Source organism: Aythya ferina, assembly GCF_964211825.1.
Source record: "Aythya ferina genome assembly, chromosome: 6".
NCBI lineage: Eukaryota > Metazoa > Chordata > Aves > Anseriformes > Anatidae > Aythya > Aythya ferina.
The window spans coordinates 21,622,544-21,646,203 of NC_140303.1; the positions used below are offsets into that span (position 1 = coordinate 21,622,544).

The 23,660-nt window shown below is 35.8% G+C and overlaps 1 protein-coding gene across 9 annotated transcripts in view; it reads right to left on the reverse strand.

The window, feature by feature from the left end:
* UBR3 (ubiquitin protein ligase E3 component n-recognin 3) overlaps positions 1-23,660 on the reverse strand; it is a 103,029-nt gene that overhangs the window by 66,252 nt on the left and 13,117 nt on the right. For 5 of the 9 annotated variants that reach the window (XM_084523320.1, XM_084523319.1, XM_084523322.1 and 2 more), the window contains exons 4-13: positions 22,651-22,794; positions 22,004-22,053; positions 17,763-17,829; positions 13,705-13,835; positions 8,582-8,810; positions 4,244-4,423; positions 3,421-3,554; positions 1,686-1,772; positions 1,022-1,087; positions 843-932 (exon numbers count right to left, since the gene is read on the reverse strand). In XM_084523320.1, the coding sequence (XP_084379446.1) occupies positions 843-932; positions 1,022-1,087; positions 1,686-1,772; positions 3,421-3,554; positions 4,244-4,423; positions 8,582-8,810; positions 13,705-13,835; positions 17,763-17,829; positions 22,004-22,053; positions 22,651-22,794 (1,178 nt within the window). Of the gene's footprint in view, positions 1-842; positions 933-1,021; positions 1,088-1,685; positions 1,773-3,420; positions 3,555-4,243; positions 4,424-8,581; positions 8,811-11,038; positions 11,661-12,570; positions 13,365-13,704; positions 13,836-15,338; positions 15,502-16,270; positions 16,377-16,982; positions 17,086-17,762; positions 17,830-22,003; positions 22,054-22,650; positions 22,795-23,660 lie in introns of those variants that run through there. The other 4 variants (XM_084523326.1, XM_084523324.1, XM_084523325.1 and 1 more) reach the window with 4 other exon arrangements.

Below are 23,660 nucleotides of genomic sequence, written 5' to 3' on the forward strand. Positions count from 1 at the left end.
ATTGAAAATACAACTGTATAATCCAATGTTAGCAGATCAGTGTATTATTATACATACTCATACATGTATACTATAATTGAATAATAATTTACTTCTCACAGTGAGTCAGGGATGAAAAGGAATTAGTGCAAGTCTATGAAACAGATACCACATCTCAATACAAGAATTTATTTCAGACAATGAAAGTGATCAAAGCCAATGCAGTGATTTTTTTTCCCCCCTCTCCCTTCCCTTCCCTTCCCTTCCCCCAACAACTGCATTCCCCCAAATCTTAAAAAGGACTCCAAACATGGTGTTATCAATGGTTAAAAAGAAGTTAGGTATAAAAGTAGTGACTACAAATACTACTCAGTATCATTTACATAAAATAAAATTTTATAAATAAGAATAATGCAGCAGCAGCATCCACTCTTGAATCCATATTGAATTTTCAGATTGAGTTTTCTTTTCAACTTGCACTCCATTAATAACGACTCCACGAACAAACTCCTGTATTCAAATTTGGTTATCCTGATATCCTTTCTGGAAGTGATCTAGTGAATATTGTCATCACACTTCTCTAAATTGTATTGTTAACTAATACTACATTTGATTTTGGAAACAGAAGGTGAAAAAAAGTTCATCCAACTCAGTATAGTCTATTTATTATATTGTCAATTATCATTATTTTGATATTTTACAATTAATATTCCCCCATATTAAATACTTCTAAATATATTCAAGTTACCAGGGCTAAAATAATCAAACAGAAGTGGGTTTTTTTGTTTGTTCGTTTTATTATTATTATTTATTTTTTATTGTGCATCTCTACATCTGCATCAAAGACAGAAGCCTGCCCATACCTGAATCTGTAGCGGGTGAATCATTAGTTTCATCAGCATCTCCTGATCTGGCAAGATAGTATCCAGATCTAGTTCTTGGCACTTGACAGCCTAGAAACAAAAGCAAGTACAGATTGTACTGAATAATCACACTCAACAGGGATTTTCCATCTTCTGTGCAACTAAAAACACGTGCTTACCTTACTTAAAAACATTGCAAAGTAACGATGCAGTGGCAAATGAAAAGTAACCTGGTTCGGAGCTGGCTGAAAGTAAAATATAGATATTTTAACACATATAAAACGAAAAAAGACACACACCTCTATGTGTCTTTGTCACAATCACCAAGAACAGTATCTTGCATGTGGATTTACTTTCCACTAACCTAGTATATTAATTAATTCCCCTGCCTTTTCTAAGAATTCAGAAATGTCCCTTATTCAGACTCCCACAGATAGTCTCTTACTAAGCCCCCAGTAGGTAACAACACCCTGAATTGACTGAAAGAGTATCCTTGCTAAGGTAGCAAAGCTGCCTCCCCATTACTATATCGAAGGGAACTTCCGTCTTGTCACAACATTCAGCAGAAAAGTAATACAGCAACATTTCTGTGAAGACTTACACAGATTAAGTCTGCACCAGCAAATTTAAATCATTAAGACTCCAGATATACAGAAGCCTAGATCACACTGCAACTATTAACTACGAAATATGATTTCAGTAAGGCAATCCCTTTTCAATCAATACTTCAAATAATGGTTTAATTGGGGCTGGAGAAGCATTTGAAGTGTTCTCCATGGCTGGAAAACCCTTGAAGTTTAACGAGAGTTCTACAGTGCCTTGCTTAAATCCATTGATACATACCTCATCTACAAAATTGATAGCATCAAACCAGTCCTGAAGTGCTTCAAGGCAGTATCTGACAACATTCCTTGTGTATTCTTGTGTTTCCTGCAGTAAGAGAAACCACTGTACTATAGCAGCCAATACTGTGTCAGTGTCTGTTTTCCTATTATGAGTGCACAGGATTATTTCAAGAATACTTTTACATTACTGTTTATGCCCCCATCATACAGAAATTGGTAAGTATTCAGTTAGTTTCGATGCTACTCTAGATGCTGAGCATTTTAACGGTGAGAAATAAGGCACCTTCAGAATTATCAGCTGTTCTTATCGCCTGCAGGTTTGTTCAGTTTTAATTTCTGTATTTTTTTCAAAAATAATCAAAATGCAAGCATCAAAAAAGTCTTTCCATGCAATCTAAACGAATTGCTAATATCCTGTAAGTTTCATCCACTGCAACGTCTTTACAGACTTGTGCTAACATAATGCACGTGAAACATAAGGACAAAACACTACTACACAGATTTTAACAATAAGAAGGCCTTGTTATGATTATATAATGAAGTATAACTTTATAACAATGCCTTAATACAAAAATATTTTTCAGATTAAATAATGTATTTCAAGTCTAGATGTGCGCATTGCCCTCCAGGAGTGAAGCAGTGGCACACAAGAACAAAAGGAGGAAAGGGATGTAAACCCAACTGCTCTGCCATCAGAGGAACTTAGAAACCCTCATTTCTTACGGACTTCTCGGTTTTTCTGCCTTTCTCCCTGAACACAGACTCCAGACCTGCCTCACACTCTGAGGATAGCTATTACACCCTTCTCACGCAAACAGTGATAGGTCTTAAACAAAAACAAATAAGCCCCCCTGGCCCAAAGCTTAAAAAAAAAAAAATTAAAAAAAAAAACAGCAGTTGTAATTCAGTGTTTGACAGACATTTTGGTATATTCATACTATATCAATATAATTTATATCACAGAAAGGCTTTTGCAACTGCCTAATCTAAACTGTTTAATAAGATGGATGGTGTGCTCATGCACATTTTTTCACTGCACAGTTCAACTCAGGTATTACTGTCTCATAGACATTACAAATCTTAAACACTTATCTTTGAAGTTAGATTATTATTTAATAAAAAGAACCACAAATTCTCAATAAGAAGGTGTGTGTTTTCCGCACATATAAAGTATTCCTATAACCAGATGGATTATATTTTCACCATTTTTTTTTTTTTTAATAACTTCGAGTCTAGAAAATAGTAAAAACTCTTTGCTCTAGTTAGGAGATGAACAGATGTCATAACCTTTTACCTCGTGTTGTTAGTAAAACAATACAAAAACAATTACTCCACCCCCCATCATAAGGTACCTTCTATATGTAGACACAATCAATATTATAATCCCTTTAGGGATAACTTATTTCTCTCCCTTCCCACTGAAGGGAGGCAGAATGGGTCAGATATCTTTATCAAGTTCTTCATCAGATTAGACGTTATTCCATATGTACAGTCAGTTCGCCCTAATCCTTACCCAAACTTGTGGTCCCAGTTCTGGAAATAATAAATTAGGCACAAGCATGAATCCTCTACTGATTCTATAGAGAACATGGGTCGATCACAATATTATATATTCATTGGACAAAGACAGCCAGAAAAATCTTTTCAAATACAAAACAGACAGGACTTTCAGATTTGAAAACTCAAATATGTCGTGAATAAAACATGACTAATGACAGAAATGTTAGTCTTACCCTAACTTTGCAATGTGACAGAAGACCCCACATTGGCTGGGCACAGGCTTCCAGCTCAGCAGCAAAGGCAGCATAGTACGTCTGTGACTCAAACTCCACGTGCTCATTTAATTCTCGTTTATTTAAATTCATACCTTCAAATAGATAAGCAGAGTTATAAAACAAAATATCCAACTAGGTCAAAATGGAATGCAGTATTTTCAGCGTTATACAAAACTACTGGAATAAGCAGTTTGAACAGAAGTAGATCAAAAAAGAGCAACAGCTATAGATTGGCTAGCAACTGCAGCCCTTGCTTGTCTGGCAATTTTAACATAGACAGCAGCCCTAACCCTTGTTAGTCACTGAACTTCTGGATGGAATATATATGCACCTCTTTCTAGGCACATTTACTAATGAAAAGTTCATGATAAATGTATACTACATATAAAATACTCTATCATAATAAAAACATGCATCTTCACAGCAAACACAGAAAAAGATCCAAGGTTATCAGGTGATTTTACTCAATATTTAAATTTAGAATTATACCAGTAAAACTTCAATTGTAAGTTATGACTTGCACTGTAGGTTCAACCTAACAACTGTGGTACCATGAATCTCACTCAAGTATGATGCAACAGCTCTTTAGTCAGTTCATCCATTAGATCTTTTATTCTTAGAAAAACTACCTGTTTCCTAGAATATATTGTTCCCTTCCAGAAAAACATACTTAAAGAATATTAGTGAAACATTTACACGTAACAGTATAAGGATTTTGCTACTGTGAACATTAAGCTGTCTTAACATCCTTGTATCTGTACAGATTTTAGAAGTTGCATACCTTGGAAGAATGACACAAAATTCATCCATGTTACCAGAAGACCATGATCTTCCAAAAACTTCTTTGCCACGCTTTGGTGTGAAAGTATGTTTATAAAATCACTAACAAGAGGCCAGTAAGTATTATTCTTCAGTAGTGCTTCCCCACAATTCACCACAACATGTAAACTATTTTCTTCATCTAGATTAAAAAAGAGGGAACGATATACACTTTTCTGTTTTACAATTTTAAAATAAAGTTACGGGATAACACAAAAATAACAATTAGGATTTATTGTCATCTTGTGGTCACACACACACACTGCAGAAAGGTGTTATTTAGACCGTGGTACTCAAGGTGGTTTCTGGATCTATGGACTCATCAACATAGATGTCACTCTAGTAGGAGATGCCCATACTTTGAACAAGACCATAACCTTTAAAATGTCATTTGAACTGTAGCTGCACCAAAACTCCTAATATTCACCCTCACCCCAGTGACATGAGAATCTGTCACTTGCTTGTTTGGAAGCATTTAGCATAGATCAAAGCCTTCTTCAAATCAGAGTCCAGCCAAGCAAAGAAACTTGATCTCCAGCATGTCTGGCCTTTGTCCCTAGCTCTATGCAACAGGGTGGGCAAATTTCTCTTCCCTCTGTGCTCACTCATCAACAGCCACCTGACAGAAGCTTTGTCTTTTCCTCTCCTCTCTGAAGAAAACACCATGCCAAATTTATTGTTTTAAGAAATCTTTCCAACTGGCTTCTAACAGAAGCAGAACTGACAGTTTGTGCCCTAGTGGAAGTAGTGCTGATACTCAGGCGATAGGCTAACAGATGCATTAGTAAAACCACAGGTATGCCTTTCTAAATATTGTCAAGATGCACAAAAAGACCAAACAATTTCTTCTATGAGCATGTGAAACCAATTTTGAACTTGACATGCCTCCAGTAATCAAGCTACCTTACAGCACGTAAATGGGAATCTGGTGACCAAAACCTACACAAACTCTTGAGTCTGAGGAGAAAGATTTCTACTTTGAATCTGGGACAGAAAGAGGGTTTATGCAGTTTATCAAGACTAAGACAGGAGCAAGTTCCCAAAAGGAAGAGAGAAGAAATTAGGGCAGAAGGGAGAAGTCTCTTCCCCTGAATCACAGAAGTACATCTTCTGTTCTACATCTCTCACATAAATCTGACTGATTTTCATAAGAAGGACCTCCAGAAAGAACAGTAAGGAAACAGGATTGGTCCTGGATTCATGATGCACGGGATATAACCTTCCAGCACCCCTTGCCAGGTATTATCCTAATTCAAGCCAACAGAATTAAAATCTTGCATCTGATGGTGAGCCTTGGGGATGGCTCATGTCCAGTTCAGATGCACCAAAGGACCCTTGCAGTTACCCTTCATGCAGGCAGAAGGGCCACAAGCAGTACAGCATAGCCAAAGCAAAAAGACACTGCTGTTAAGAGATTCCAAACTCTGGCCAATGAAGCATGTGTACCTGGACCAGTTCCCCCTGCTATATATGTAAGCAACTTTTTTCCTCTCCTTTACTATTGAAGAACATACTTTTTTCCTTTTACTCCAAGTTGTTTCATTTTATTGATTTACTGGTACCAAGAAAGAAAACAAAAACAACAACGAAAAAACATTCTTACCTCCATTATTTCAACAGAAGTCTTCTAACTTAATAATATCATATTTTGATCTTGACAAATTTTACTTCCCAAGAACATAGTACGGTTAGAAAAAATGAATCAGATTTCATCCTGAAAAATATGCTGCTTGTGTTGTATGCAGCTATGAACAGATACTTTATTGTTACACAGCAACACAGAGCTCAAAATTCTTCAACTCACTCCTATCTGTTTGAGTTCCCGAAAGGAACAGGAAGCCAGAAGTTTAAGAAGCTGCACAGAGCACTTCTCTGCCACAATTGATCAAACGCTACTTAATTGCTCCTGTATCCTTGTGCGTCTGCAAAGGAAGGGAACCAGGTCTGGCTGTTGGGCTGCCTGGCTTCCATGTGCTCACATTGCCTATCCAGGAACAGGATATCTCAACCATCTCTGCCTGAATCCACACAAGTACTTCACAAAGAACCAACAGCTAGCTATGTGTTACTGGATTCTTCACCCCACTAAAGGAGATAGAAATGTAAATTTATTTTAAGTTGGCCAAGGCATTGTCACTTCTTCAGAGTACTCTGTGAGTCAGGGTTATGTAAGGGCAGTCAAACAAAAAAATGTTTTGGTTTTGATTGCTTGTTTTTAAGGAGCCATTACCAAAACATTTTCCTTGGGGTATAAATTCTTCCATTAGAAGTTCAGCAGCAGAAAAGTACTGGAGGAAAACCCTTTAAGAGCATAGAGACATCAGTCTTCCTGGGCAGACAGTTTTACCATCTGCACCCACTTTTATCCTCATCCTTTCACACTGGGAGAGGAGTAAGAAGAGTTACTAATGCGTTCCAAGTTGGCATCAGTACAGCTCTCAGGTCAAGTCTTTGTTTCAGTAACAGAGGTTGTCCATAATCACTTGGCATTCACAAATGCCCTGAATTAACTGTGTACTTTTAACAGGTCTCCAAAAGACAATTAACATTAGTGAAAAATGCAAATTAAACATGCCTTAGCAGATTCAATTGTTGGTATATGTTCTCCTTACTCTTCTTCAACATACTTTCTCCATTTATTGGCTGGATTTGTAAGCTTTGTCTCATTCAGATCCTATAATGACCTACTTGTTTCCACTAGCTGTACAAACAGAATTCTTTTAAATTTATCTCACCAGCATGGACTTGTAACAGACCTCTTGCTATTTCCAGCATCATAAGGTATCCCTAAACACAAGATACTAGCCTACAAAACTGCAAAAGAAGGCCAGTAAGAATGAGAGGAAACAAAAAGTAATTTTTTCTTGCAATTTACAGTCTGCCTGACCCCACACATACAAAGCGGCAAGCAGGAAATGTTGTGAGCACATTAAGAAGCACCCAGACTTATTCCATGATGGTGTCTTAGCTAAGACAAACCACTGGTACTGGGGAAGTAGGTAACATCACACCTTGGGAGAGCTGCTCCACAGACAACTGTTTTCTCACAAATCTCTAACCAATATAACTGCTGTTATTTAAATTACTAGCTCCAGCTTATATAATTAACTACCATGAAGTTTCTCCAGATACTGCCTAACCAGTCCTACCCCTCTTTCTGCCCTGATGCAAATCCTGATCCATTACCAGAAAGCTAGCAACATCCCATAGTGAACAAGTAAAATTGAGAAAACGCTTTGAAAATAGCTTTAAATGCAATTCCACCAATATGGCATTAGTTTAGCAAAGATCACTTCATATACAAACTGTATAAGAAAAAAAGATTCAACAATGCATTGAATGAGTCCATATTCACATTTTTCTTTTGCATACTGTAAAACAATTCATGTAGGGCACCAGAAAAGTTTTCCATGTTGAGGTCCAGCTGAATGTTATGGCTAGATGATAGATGGGGAATTTCCCATTTCAGTACAAGGCATTCCGTATTAAGCTATACGTAGAGTGGGCTAAGAGACAAAGTACTTCAGACAAAAAAGAACAAATTTCATGCAGAAGTTGATGATATTTATCTAGCAGCAACACTCAACCTATCTAGAGCATTTTTGAGTTCAAACTACAATAAAGAGGACTGGGAGGTTTGCTGTCTGTTAGGTACAGGAGAGCATAAAAAAGGTCAATAAAATTTGTTGTGCCACCATCTTCAGATAAGGACAGGTAAAACAAGGAGGACAGAAATAAGACTGCTGTTTTCACATTAAAAGTTATACAATATACACTAATTTAAATTCAAATTGCCACTCTGTCAACTAAAAGCATGATCAAATGATATAAATCATTCTCCCGTAATACCACCAATCCTTATGAAGGTTAAAAAGAAAACTAATTTCAAATACTTCAAGTAGTTTGTGAAACACTGCAAAAATATTGTTTAAATTAATAAAACTCTCAGTTTTCATATGTAATTTCTCATCCAAACAAGCTTCATAGCGTATATCCACTTTAACCAACAAATGGAGCACCTGCAATATAGTGTTCTATTCTAAATTATGTAACATTCTTAAGAAAGAAAACCCTACAAAACAGAGGATAAAGAATCAATACAATTCTTGAGAACTATCTAAATTTCTAGGAAGTTTTCTAGGAAATTCTCAGACTCTGTCTCTACCATATATTGCTATATCCTACGCGTTTTGGAGATGGGAGGGAAAACACGCACTGAATTTACAAAGAAAAGATATTAAGCTTTCTACAGAATCAAATTATTGATTATCTATGGAAACAAGAAAAAAAAACAACCTACCTTGTAATTCACTTTTAATAAGGCAACTTTCCATCATATATAATAGAACTGTGACCATAATATCCAACAGCTGACATTCTTCTGTTACTTGGCGTGCAAGTTCTTCATTGCTGAACAACTGAACACTGATATGCACAATTCTGTTAGACATAGTGTCTGATTCATGGCTTTTCTTCAGTGTTTTCATAATAAAAGCATAATGCTGAACAAAAGTTTTGGTAAAAGCAATCTGAAAATTATGAAAAAAATGATGTTAACAAGCACCATTCCTTTCATTATAAAATACTCTCTTACAAAAGTACTATCAGTACATCCTTGAAACACTAAGTTACCATGGCAAACTGAAAACTGATGGTCCCATGTCTAGTTTTTCCTGAAACACTACAAATGAGAAGACACATCTATGAAGAGGGGTAACTTCCAATATTAAGTAACCCTAAAATCCAATTTTCTCATTATATACATACTACAAAGAGAAAAAAAAAACACAAACACAAATGTTGAAACAAGAAATGTAAGGTCACAGCATACCTGTGAAAGTAATAATGTTCTAAAATTTATCTTTTTTTTTTCTTTAACATCCTAAAACAGGGTGTAATGTCCCAAAGTGACATACTGCAAACAATGAGATCAGTGGTAACTAATAAAATGGCAGTAACTTGATCACTTGCAATCATCTACCTATGGAGTAAGGTTTTCACTCATCTGTCAAGGATGACATTTTAACACTGAATTTCATCTACTGTCAGAGTATTCTATTTCTTTTTAATAAATTGTTATTAAAAGCTTTTTTTTTTTTTTTTTTTTAAGTGCTTTCTCCTAAATAACTGAGTCATCAACAACCTTTGCTATCCACTATGCAACTGTTTTTTTCCAAAATCAGATCATTATTGAAATATATCGATTGATACGTATGAGTCTTGGAACAATTTCTGGACTGCCCCATTAGCCTTCACTTGCACTGTAAACCAACCTCCTGCACTGCACATACACGTGCTCATCTGCCAGTTCTGAAATCATGTTTCACTCAGTACTTTCAATTTCTGAATTAACACCATCTGGACTTCCTTTGCTTAAAAGGAATAAAAAGTACAAGTTGCACAGCATTGAAAATTTTCATCTCAGAGTTTAATATCCCATGTCTATTCCTTCTGGAAGTATTCATCTTTTATAAACACAAAATAAGACATTTTAAATCCACCCTAAGGCAGTTATCTACACTGTACACAAATCACTACTTCATTTTTACCTGTCTCAGATTCTGCACTTCTATATTTTTTTATTATAGCACTATCATGATAATATAACACTGCTGTTGGGCACAAGGATGGCTTCTTACAGCAAATATCCTTAAAAATAAAGATCAAGTTACTGATGTAAAATAAATAAAACTGAACGGGATATTACTGCAGGGAACAACACTACATTGCCGAACTTACCCTGCTTTATCTAGCCCAAAATGATGGAAACTTGTATAATATTTGAAAATGTCTTCTATGTACAGCACCTAGCACAGTGGTGATTATTTTTAGCTACAGCCTCTTGCAGCAAACACTTAGCAATGTATTTGCAATATACTACCTAACTTGCTCAGTTATTACAACAGCATTCTGGCATTTCAACCTAGAACAACCTATCATATAATTTGTATCAAGCCTTAATTTAAAACAACTGCAATCACTGGCAATGAAATTTAAAACAAACATTATTTATAACAACAAAACATTTAAGCTATTAATCTGGTATTTTAAGTTAGTATATTAATGCTATGATCATTATTTACTATTAAACTCCAGCAACACTAAAATACAACATGCATTTTAGCAAAACAATTTCATGTTTTCATTTTCCATCACATTATTTCTTCACTATGTATTACATTTAAATAGGATTCTAAGGTTACATCATGTAGGAACTACATTTTTCTTGAATTTAGTGCTTTGCAAAACAAGTTGATTGCAAAAAAGGTCCTGCTAAGCCAATTGCTTGATTTATTTAAATAAGCACACATCAAATCTTTTTACACCTTACGTCTATAATGAATTTCTGAAAGTACTGTAGATTCACTATCTACACAGCTTAATGCCATAGTCCTTAATACACTTCAACAAAGAAAAGGCATAAGCTTTATCCATACGTTCATTCGTAACTTCAACAAACGCAGCTCCTTCCAATTCTTGAAAGAAAAGAAAATAAAGCAATTCCAGAGGTTACAATACTGAAATACTGTAGTAAACTGCAGCCCATATATTAGAATAGCAAGAGTGTGTTAAGTCAGTCCAACTACTTTAACATCCTGTCTTTGAGTGGCTAACACTGTATAGACAAGAGGATGATATGGAATGAAGTAAAAATGCAGATATGGCATAACTCATCTTTCCAAATAGTCATTCAGCTTCCAACCATTCGCAAGTAGTGGCTTCCCAAGACAGATGTGCTTTTTGCATATTTAATTACCTTCACTGATTGACTCTGTATCATCTTGCACAGCCTCTAGATTTGTAGCCTATAGCAAAAACAAAGCTCTTTTTTTTTCATCTCATCTTTCCTCTTAGCTGCTATTCAACAATCCCAGTACTTTCAGGAGCCTAACATCAAACCCCTGGCTCAGTTAGAGAACTTGCATCTCCCATGCTGCCACATGAGAGTTTTGCTGAAGTTTAGTTTCCAAAAGAAAAACCATTCTACAGAATTTGAAGAACGGCACATCCACAAATTGGTGAAGTCCTATTGCTCTGACTTCCTCAGCCTTCAGTATGGGAATGCCTGAAGACGCACAATTTCTATTTCTCCATTTCTTTATTTTCTTTATTCCAGATTATAGCAAGGCTCCACTCTGGCATGATTTACACTCTTCCACCAGTTTGCTGTTTATAGTCAACCACTTCTTTTCTTTCTCCTGGAAGGTCAGTTCTGTTTCTTTTGTTTGTCTTCTTGCAGAAACCTTGACAATACAAAAATACATCTAATTGCTTGGAAGCTCCAGTAAGTTTCTCTTTTACTTTCTTTCTCTTCAATTGTAAATCTTCAAAGCCTCAAATGTCAGAAAGTGCCAGAAGGGATGCCTCAGGCACAAATCCTGTAGGGCAAAGACCATAGAGCTAGTTAACTCAGTGTTTTAGCCTGCCATTTTCAACACCTCTTCCCAATACTCAAACCCTAAAAGGGGTTTGTTTTCTTATTTAAAAAGAAAGCTGTGCAAACAGAGATTGCTGGTGTTTCACTGACTCCTGTGCAGGGTATGGTGGTCAGTCAGCTGCACTACCTTTATGCTAGCGATTAGAGATTTCAGCAATTTCAGAACGTGTACAGATAGCCAGCCCTGTGCCTACCTGTCTGGCTAGCTCACTCAATTTATCAGAAAACCAACCTTGCAAAATAACTCTGATGGTTTAATAAACTAAGTTAGCTCAGGAAAAAAAAAAAAATCAAACAAGTTGCAACAACAGCAGCGACAGAAAAAAAGTAAGACAAAGTACACGTGCTAAAGATGAAATGGGAGAAAGTAGCAGAAAGCTGAGAAATCACATGAAAGTTCATATCCCTACAGGCATTTCCTGCTCTGACCTTGTTTACTGTTGAAAAACACCTTTCAGACAATCACAGCAATTAAAATAAACATAGATTCTAAGAGATTTGAAATAACTAGGGTTCGTGCTAATATTAAGTTTATATGTAGAAACTGAGTTAACTGCTGTTTAATCAAACACAATATTAACTTGCTAACAAAACAAAAGGAACATTTAAATAATCCTTTTGTCTGAACATGCAGTATGGTGGCTGGAAAACAAATTGCTTCCAGATAAAAGGTTGCAACCACTAGAGGAAACGAATATACCACAGCCTCCATTCCTAGTACACAACAAAGGAAGATTATGAAAAACTCATTGAAGACTGAGGCTTCTTGCCACCAGAAAAGTGATCCTAAGATCATAAGAAGTTGTAGTTATTACTTGGTATATCGTAAAGGTAAACGTATCAATACTTACCAGATTCCTCCACATGCTGCTAGCAGTTGGGTATTTTCATAGACAGGCAGGACTAACTAGCAAAGGATCAGGAGAACTGGGGGTCCACAAGGGTCTCCAAATAACAAGAAAAATTCAAGCTTTATGGCAAGGGATATTCAGTCAAAATGTCCTTACATCTTCTCAAGTGTTAGTTGAATCCAAGACCAAGATGGATCTAAGCTAGAATCCCAAAATAATGTCTCGACATGCACAGAGCGTAACTTAAGATCCACATTTTATCCTTTGCTTTCTTGCAAGTTATCTTCATATCCTTTATGCCGATACAAGGTTTCAATGGACACAAACGCAGCACTGCACCAATACAAAGGAGCATTCTTGAAGAAATCTTCATGCCTGGACTTTGGGATTTCTTGATCTTTGCCTCCCAGCAGGAATTGAGAAGGTCCAAAACTTTAGCATGGCTCAAAGGTATGACGTGATCAGAGCAAAATGTTAAGCCTGACTGCTATGTATACTACGTCTTGGAACATGTAGAGCAAACAACCAAGCCTGGCTGTGCACCAAGATTTAAAACAGGAAGATGACATCCCGTCTCCGTGACTCCAAGCCAGGAGACACTTGGTATGGACAACTGCAAAGCTCTGCAAGGAAACAGCTGGAAAGCTGCCAGAATATCCTAGGGCATAGCTGAAGCAAGTATACTCACACTGTAAAGGCCTTCATGGAGAAATCAATGCCTACTACAACAGTTGCAACAGGAATGAAGTCACCACAATAATTTACCAGTTGTACCACACTACAGAGTCACTTAGTGCTGAGCCAAGTCTTCCAACTGATAAAAATCCAATTTACTAAGTAAAACAAACAAACAAAATCCTGTACTTGCAAACGTGAACTAATAGCCAGAAAGGAAGAACAGAAGACAAGAATGAAAATTAATACTGCTGCTCCAAAATTATCAGTCTTTTGTCCACATCTCTCTTCAAGCACTATACACTCTAGACTAACAGAATACTCAAAACAAAGTAAAAGATCTGCATTATTTTACTGCTTCGTATTCACATATAAACATATGTGGCTTTGTACAAGGCATAAAACGCTCTAAACATATAAGAAAATGATGTTTCAATTTGAATGAACTAAGACAAGTACCTTATAATCTTGATCTGGCAGCATGTTGAGTAAGAAAGTCACCATCTTCTGTGGAAATTCATATTTTATCGTCCAAAACAGTAATTCTTCTAGGAAACATTTATGCTTCAAAACATCCATGATAGATTGATCTGCATAAAAGGTTGGAGGAGGGGATGTGTAATAATTATGTCATAATTTTTATCAATAATGATAATGCAGTTGCAAAATCAGACACACAACTAACAAAAATTTAACCTCTTAGTGCACTATTTTTTTTTTCAGAAACACGGGGAAAAAATGAACATAGCCAATACTACATAACGCAAAATCTTTAAGACTAAAAAGAACCTCCTAGAGAAGTCAATGAAGTTTTCAGTACAATTCTACTACAAAAAAAACAGTCCAATCTTTGCTGATTGCATTAAACCTTATTGCCTTACTGCAATAGCTCCACCAATTTTAATTAATCACAGCAATCTGTAGTCACTTACTCAAGGGAAGCACTTAATAACTTTCACCACTACCAAGCTAAGTGAAAACAGCAAAACATCAAAAGACCATTTATGGTTAAATGGTTAAGTTTTAATCTCCTAACACTTCTATTTGCAGAACTCTAAACAAGCTAAATAGAAGCAATAGTTTATTAGCCATTTTTATTTTAAAGACAAGGTAGGTATAACCCTAGAAAATTACCTATCTTAAGTCAATGAGGGATCTCTTTTCCCCGCCCACACAGTTTTTGTTTCATTTGTTAATATAAAAGCCAGCATAATGCCCTGATCAGACGGTATACGAGACAGTCCCATCCTTCCCCTTTCAACTCCCAGCTGCTCATTCTGCTATCTTGTTCATGTTGACAGCACTCATCTGTACATCCCTGGGGAGTACCTACATAGGAATCAGATCATCTTTCCATTTTGTCAACCAAGTTTTCAAGATTAGTTTCCCGATACAGTTCACTGCAATACTGCACAAACATTGACCTCTGCTAGAATAAACTGTTCATAAAGCTATGGCTTGACAAGAGTGTTAATTAACATCATTGAAAAGAAATGCTAAAATACAAAGCTTCATTATCATCATTCTTCATTAGTTATTTATGTTTTAAAACTACAACAGGAATTGTTCACTCCCATAACATACCATTTTCTATAGCCTGAATATTATTTCTTTATAACTAGAAATCAACTAGACCTGAGGACAAAACCCTCCACACAATATCATGTATCCCAATGGGACTTTACAAAGTGCTTCCATCAGCACAGATTCAAAAATGCTCAATCTGGACATCTTCTAGCCTTGAAGACTCACCACTCCACTGAGGTATGACAGCTTCAAGGACTGCACAGGATGACTTTGTGCCTACTAGTTAAACAGCAATCACCTTCATTTTTCACCATTACCATTACCAAATATCAGAGTTCCACTGTCAAGTGACCAATCAGTGCAAAACATCTCAGGAATTGCGAAAGATTGTGAGAAATAGTGAATCATTTAAATTTTACGGATCTTTTCAAGACTCTAGCAAGCCACACGAAGAAGAGTACTTTATTTAATATATTCTACAAGCACTGAAATAAAAAATTACCTTCACAGACTCATGAAAGACGTTATAAGTTTTACAAAATATTTTGTAAAGTGTTACACATCACCTACTGCAGCAAACATGTGATGATCGTTTACATTTTCTTCCTCGTCTCTTGTTAAGAAATTACGTGTGTGAATGTACTGCCCATGAAAGATTGGTAGCCATGCAGACTGAAGTCCTCTGTCCACAGAACAGACAGCACAGGTTTAGGTACATTCCAAGTGCCCCTGAGTGAGAACACCGGGCATGAAGACAAGTGAGGCAACACTTTATCTGTCACTGATGTGAAGCTTTCTCTGACATGTACCACAGTTGTACAGCGCATATTAGTTGTTTTATACAGCAGCTTCAGTCAGGGACAGAAGAATATATATCCAATTACACCTGCTACAGAATTTAAGTAGGCAGAATGCTGTTACCCAACTTGGAAAATTTGTCAAGAACACTGGGACTAAAGCTCCCACTCTTGTGAAAAAAAAAAGAAAAAAAGATAGTTTTATCACAATCTTGAATTTTCTTCAACAAATTAAAGAAGTAGTGCCTGTGGGTTTAAAATTGTCCTAAACTTCACATATTTCAGATGGATGCAGGTTTTAAAACAGAGTAACAATAGAAATGTCTCTCAATACTCAGTCACACACCTGTATCAATGACACCTCAGGATAAAAACCACATTTTCTTTAAAGAAACCTTTTATTCCTTCCCAGTGCCACAAAAGACTCCGCATCCTGTTTTAAACACCTTCATGGAATATAAGTCTTAGTGTACCAAGACATCCCTGGTATATACATAACCCCCCAATGAAGACAGTACCATTAAAGACCTAGGATGGGAAAGGGAGTGTGCTTATATGGAAAAGGTAAATCTGTTTTTATTCAATACTCAGTTTTCTAAAATTTTCTTTTCATACTCTTATTTTATACCATATTGGACATAAAATATGAATACTGAAAACTTCAGAAAACTATTCAATATTTAATAAAAACAGATACTCACCCTTCCCCCACTGGCAGACTCCCTCCTCTGGGGCTGATATTAGGAGCTACCAACACCATGAGCACAGTCCATGTTGGGATAACTCAGAGGGGGGAAGACTACAATCCTGGGGGGAAATCAAATGTTGCATTAAAGAACCACTTTTCCTGAAATGCCATTGCTCATGCTGTTTTTCAGATGGAGGACACTTATAAACCTGGGCTTCCTCCCTGCCCATTTTCCATAATCAGTCATTACGCATCAGAAAAAGGACCATCTTTTTCTTGCATTATCTGACTCACTTATCTTTTAGGAAACTTAACAGTCTAAGTAAGAGAGCTTTCCTGGGATGTCAGTAAAGTTCCTGCAGTTCTCCAAATCTACCACATTTTCCATAACATTATTAATCTGTCACATTTCTGATTGATTCTGAGTCTCTCTTATCCCTGCTTATATAAACATGTATTGCTGCAGTATGCAGGAACCAAGGTACCTCTGCCTGCAGAGCCTTCATGATCTTTCACGTATCATTGCTTCACCTCTCAGTAACACACCTGCCCAAATATTTAGTTCTCTGCTTTTCCAACTTTACAATCTCTTCTTAATTCAAGCTGAAAACACTAGAAATAATCAGTCTTCCTTTCCTATAGCCCTCACAACACTTTCATATCTATTTATTGACTTCAGGAATTTCTGCATTTCAAATTCAAGTTCCAAATCTTCACTTCAATACCTTTACAGGAATTTTTTCAACTTTCACCATCGTTTTTCACCCAAATGTTCTTTTCTCAAATCTTGCAGTTTCTTTCTGCTTCTGATGACAGTCTACTCACACTCTCATAAAAAAAAAAAGTATTGAAACACTTCACTTTTTAGCACAAAAACACAAAGGAAAAACACGAGATAAGGCTACCTCGTCTCTAGCCTACATTCATTCTTGAATTAGAACTTCCACTGACCTCAATGAGAGTGCCGTTCATCTTGGACTAGAAATTGTACAGAGGATTAGTTTCAATCCAGGAAAATAATGAAACGGTTTCAAAGGAGACTTCATCCGCATATCTTTTCTTAAGCATGATCAGAAAAACATTACAGAAAACCAGCCAGAACCAGAGAGAACCATTCTTGCCTGGCTGAGAACATAATCACATTGTACAGTGGCATAATGAAAAAAATTTTCAAGAACAAATACACCAAAAACCTGTTTGCCAAGATGTATTCCAGTCCTGCCTGCCACACAGTGAAAATAGAACGAATTGTTAGATGCCAGCTTACAACATGGAAGTGACAAAACAGTTGGTCAAACAAAGTCCCAGAAAGTGATACTCACTCCCAAGAGAAATTGAAGTTGCAAAGTCGCACTGTTTCACTCACTATTCTTTTTTAGGCTATTATGTTTAATGCCTGCCACATGCAGCTCCAGTGCTTGGGAAGTGAATGAATATCCCTAGATAATTCTTTAAGATAGACACAAAGCAAATATGATACACTGAAATCAGTACTTCATAAATACCTTTGGTGGTGCTGCTTAGTTTCACCCTCTTGCGCTTGCCCACACCTTGGCTACCATCCTGGTCCTCCTGGGGTAGAGGAAGAGTTTAAAAAGTTGATAATCGTATATATAGAATTTTATTGCCAAGAGACTACATGCTCTCAAAATCCTGGTTCAACTATCAAGCTAAAACAGAGATGCCCTGAATATATTCTTACCACAAAATACTTCTGCTGTTTACAGGAACCAAGGACTCAGTGCAACTCATTAGGGAAAACAGTTCTTTAAACTGCTCTTTTTCCCCCCTACAGGCAACATTATCATCTGCAAGTTCAGACAATTTCATCTATTTCAATAATTTTGTCAGTTGGTTGCTTTGATTTCTGGAACTGGTTGCTACAAAAATGTTTAATTTAGCACTACAAGTTTTCTAAATGTTGCACATCCAAGGTTTCACTTTACTCAATAAGGATTCTTTTTGTTTGTTTCCTAAAAAACTTATCAGCTAACACTTCGACTTGAACACTTCGAAGTTGGCAACACAAACAGATGGATATTTTCTAATCAATACAAAGTTTTGTTCCAAGAATAAAGTCTTTTTGACACTTTTAAGAGACCAATTCTAATTGCTTGTTTCCTACAGAATAAAGCAAACACTTTACGCAGGCACTTGTCATCTGAAGCTCTCAGTGCACTCTGCAAACAAAACAGCAAAGGATCCAAAATGCAATGCAAGTTAAAAACATCACCACCACTTCACAAAATCTAACACTTAAAAAATAATGTGACATTAGAGGACTACATTAAACATTGTGTTTCTCTTTTCTAATAGCAGTCCCAATGAAACTCTGACATAAACAATTTCTACAGGTACTAATAAAACGAGAGAAAATTAATGCCAGTATCTATGGCTAAAAGTAATCAATCAATATCGACCTTCTCTAATCAAAGGTCCTACTTCAGTTCTGAATTTCAAGAGGGATGGTAGAGAACACGGAACATAAGAAGAAACTATTCTTCACTGGGGAGAAAAATTATTCATATTTTATATGTAATGATTGACCAGAAGCATCATGTTAAGGAAAGATCTGAATTTCTCCTCATCTCTTCAGTACCTCCATCTAAAAAAATCTGTAGCCAACTTTTAAGATGGACACACATTTGAACTCTTAGATCTCCTGTGGTCTTTGTGAACATGTGCTACTTCTGCACTCAGCAGGCAGTCAGTTGTCAGCATGTTGTCACAGATCACCCCCCCCACCAGAGAGGCCAAAGGTGCCAAACAAAAATCAAACCTGATAGAGATTATGATACTACTGCTGGAAGAGTCTGCAATTTATGTCTCCTGTCCTGAAGACAAGGAATCAAAATTCAAATTCAAATCAAAAAACACCTTGTTTTTACCCACATATTACACAAAAATAGTACCAGAAATATATGCAGATTTGCTTTACATAAGAGAATATTTAACAATATGCCTAAGGTGTGCCACCTCTGTCCAAATGTCAAATAATAAATTTTATGTAATATCAGATACTATTTTATAAAATGGTCTAATTTTTGTACTATTACGTTAAACAAAAACTGCAATCAACAACTTTATATAGCTAAGTAATATGTCATTTTAGCGTTCATTAAACTACAATGATGCCAAAATGAGATATCCAATACAGTTATCCATCAGTGTAGTCAAAGTGTTCATGGACTGGGTTTTATTATTTGGAACATGTTATTCTCTTAAATAGGAAAGGTTTAGAAATGGTCTTTTTTTTTTTCCTCCTTTTGTACAAAGGAAGATACAAAGGGGGGAAAATTAATGAAGGAAACTAATGGTAAGTTGTCTCCAAAATATCACAGGTTGGAACACAAAGCATTTTAAAAATAAAGCACAAAATATACCTATACCATTTTAGGGGAAAAAATAAAACCAAAAAACCCACCACATCTCAGCATAAATTCATCCATCCAATTCAGTTTTAACTTAAAGCCATCTACTGTTGTATAAATTAAGCTAGACGCTGAACTGTGCAAAACTTTTCAAGTTATTTAATTCCCTAAGGAAGCACTACTTTAATTCATATCCTTAATAATCTAGCTCTTCATTGGTGAAACAATGCTACTTTTAGAACTCACCTCAAAGGGAAGTACACTAGACTTTCTACATTCATCTTAAATATCAGAGAAAGAAAAATCAGAAGTACTCTTGCTACGTTTCTAAATTCAAGCACAGCTTTACTCTCCTATAAGAGATTATATTAGAGCATAAAAGAAGCTCTAAGTAGCCTTTGTAACATACGGGAGTAACAGAGGGAAGAAAGAAGTTCTATTGTTTTATGACTTCTCTTTCTTATTTCTCTAATAAGCAACTCTCCAGTAAGCTTTTCTCTAGTACTCTCATTTATCTAATATGCATTTCACCTTCCACCTGCATAGTTTTGTTTAGGCTTTTTGAGTTTCTTTTCAGTAATTCACATTTGCTAAGCAGACCACAATTATAAAAGATTTTAAAAGGCATAAAAAGCCATCTTTCTTTCAGCGATGCTACTGAGATTTACCTACGTAGGCTATTCCAGTACCATATTTATAGAATATTTCCTCTTTGTTGTTTTGTTTCCTACAAAAAGCCTCAATATTATTTTAATTGCTTTCTATATTATGTCAATGGAATTTTATTGAAAATAGGAAAGGAAAAATCCAGAAGTGCAAATACACATTAAAGATCATTTAAATTTTTAGTACTTATTGTTTTTACCTTCAACTTTACTTCCTCATTCTTTTTTTCCTTTTTAATTTCTAAATGCAAGTTTCAAAACAGGAACTTGTGCTTTTTTTTTTTTTTTTTTTTATAAAAGCATCTTAATAACATAATTAAGATTTTAATGTTGATCCCAGGTATGTGAGCATGTATGGAATTTCCATTCAGGTAAATCACATCTGCAGTAATATGGTAAAATATTTACATACAATAAATGGTTATTCACATCCTGGAGATCAGAAAAAAGACTCTCCAGAAAGCAGGCATCTGTAACTGGCAAGCTGTAGTGTAGTTGCCGTAAATCCTTCCTCATTTATAAATAAATTATATTTGCCTTAAAACTTACCCTGATAAAAAATTCTTTCCCCCTAACATACATCTCTGTATCTGCCTCTATCTTGGACATCTTTCCCAAAAGTAGAGCGTTGCTGACATCTGATCTCTCTTTAGACTCTTACAACTTCAGATTACTCTGCTGTTCCCGTTACTTCCAGAGGTAAAACACCAGGAAGGATACTAAGTCAGTTAAAGTTTAATCAAAAACACTACTTGAGCATATTAACATTAACTTGAACTGCCTTTTTAATTCCTGGGCCTTAAAAGTGATGTTGCTAGCAGTCTTTTGCAAGTTTTTGTTTGTTTGTTTTTGTCAAGCGATGGTGAAAAAACAACAAGGGATACTTTGAAAATGCCAAATTATAAATAGCACTGCTGAAAGCATACCAGATGCTGTTGTGCCTGTGACAGAGGCAAATACGTCATACAACTGTTTCAGATACACACAAACAATTGTTTTTACTTCAATTACTGTTCAGAGAATTCAAAATAAGCAGAACTTCTATGAAAAGTTATACTTAACATTATTTAAAAGCAGTTATACTACCCTACCATATGTCTAAGAATCAGTCTGAAGGCTTACGAGTTGAAATTAAGATTTAAATACTGGGGGGGGGGGGGGGGGGAAGGGGAATGAAGAAACTGAAAAAGTAACCCCATGAAAATTTAACTTCCCACATTAAGTTCCACTTGTTTATTGTATCTCAGTATAGGAGATTCCCTCCTTTTTACTCCCACACAACATGTTTGGTAAATAAGGTCAGGTCTACACATGGGAATTTCTCCACAGATAAATTCTCACTACTGCTATCACCAGTTCACCTGGATTCTCAGGTACCAAAAGCTACTAACATCATTCTGAACATCACATGCTTTAAGTTTGCTTTAATCAAGCCCAATTTACTTGATAGCGACTTTTGAACTACTTAGACAAGTTTATTCTATATTACTTATATAAATTGAACTGAAACAATATAAGCAGAAATAAGGATTTTTTCCAAGATGTCCTTAGGGCATAAGATCTGTTCCTTTACATCTCCATTATTTCCAATTATTAGAATGGAGAGAATGTAGTAGACAGAAGAGTAAAGGTTTGCAGAATTTGGCTGCAAGCAATTTCTCCTTTTAATATTCTGTTACAGTTTGTTATATTCTTTAATAACAGTCTCACCTCATCTGAAGAATCCCCTTGTCCTGATGTTGCTGTAGCACCTGCTAAACCTTTTGAAATAAGAAAATTTAGAGATTCCTTTCATAAGTCTTATACTGAAAGAAGAATATTTTATGATATTTAATTAACCAGTATGAAATGGAAAAACATTAACTTTCTAAAAAGATACACAGCACTGGACTGAGAAACTGGGGTCAGATTTCCAATAAATACTCAGAATACAAAATCTGGGTGGGATTTGCAAATATGTTCAATGGCAAAACTTCAGTGTACTGAGTTAGAGACATGTTCTTTCAGAAATTGCAAAAAACCTCCAACTGCCTTCACTGATCAAAAAATTCCACAGCACCTTTGTAGGAACAGGTCATTTAACTTAGTTGCAATGACAAAATTCCACTACGAGCAATTTCATCTTGCCTACTCAAATTCCACAATAGGAAAATGATGCTTGGTATTTCAGCAGCAAGAAGTGAACATGTTTAGTTTTGTTGACAGAACAGAATCCTGTAATTTGCTGGTGCACTAAGTAACAGTTAATTCCACAAGTTTCATTATGATTTGCCTTTAAAACAAGGTAAAATATACATATATTTTTAATATACGTAACAATAATCAAGTCTTATCTTAAAATACGTTTTTACACAAACCTTGAACAGCTAATGTGCTAGTACCAGCTCCTTGTTCCTGCATGCCACATGTAAGTTTATCCTCAGGAAATGCCAGTCCGGAGCCTTTCAAAGCAATGAGGTACTTTTCATGACTTTTCTTTGCACATGCATTCTCTCCAACACCTTGAATACATATGTAAAACAGCGTTACAGTACAACAGCTACCTGGTTCATATATATTATACTTTATGTTCTGTCTTGGTCTGTGTTTTAATAAGCTGTACAATTTTGAGAAGTAGACTCTAAGAAGTTTTTCAACTCATAAAACAAAATCCAAGAGACCAAAGACTCTCAGTTTTTCACCCTCCAATTTGGTGTTTTCGTCTAAATGATATACTTAATTTCCATTTTAACAGCATTGCCACCATTAACACCACAGGAGAAAAAAAACAAACAAACAAACAAAAACCCCACACATTTATTTTGATATTTCAAACAAGACTGGGGGGGAGGAAGGACCTAAGATTTCCAGAGGACCGGAACAATAATGACAATACTCCATATATAAATTCTGACAGTTGGAACTTTTCTTTCCAAGTTCCAGTTTTGGCAGCTTCAATTAACAAAAATTATTCCAAAAAGATATTACGACTTGGAACAGTCTGATGAAGGCAAGTCACACCGTATGTTTTGGATATAAAATTTACATAAAGAAATTGATTGAAGAAAAAGTGTTCTATAAGGGAAAGATAAAAACCTGATAGTTTGCTCCTCTAAACTTTAAGGAAAATAAATTATGAAAAAGTTGCCAGCACCCTTTCAGATATACACCTTTCACACCCCAAGCTAGAAGTGCAGGTTCTACTTTACTACCATCTTCTTTACTATCCAGACACATACTCTCTATTCCAGAGGTCCAAATAATAAAGCCTTACTTCCTATTCCACATCTCTGTCTCAGGAAATCCATCACATAAAGAGAAGAAACGTCACTAAATTTCTCCCATTCAAATACCATCAGACAGGAGCAAAAGAAGAGGATAAAAAAAG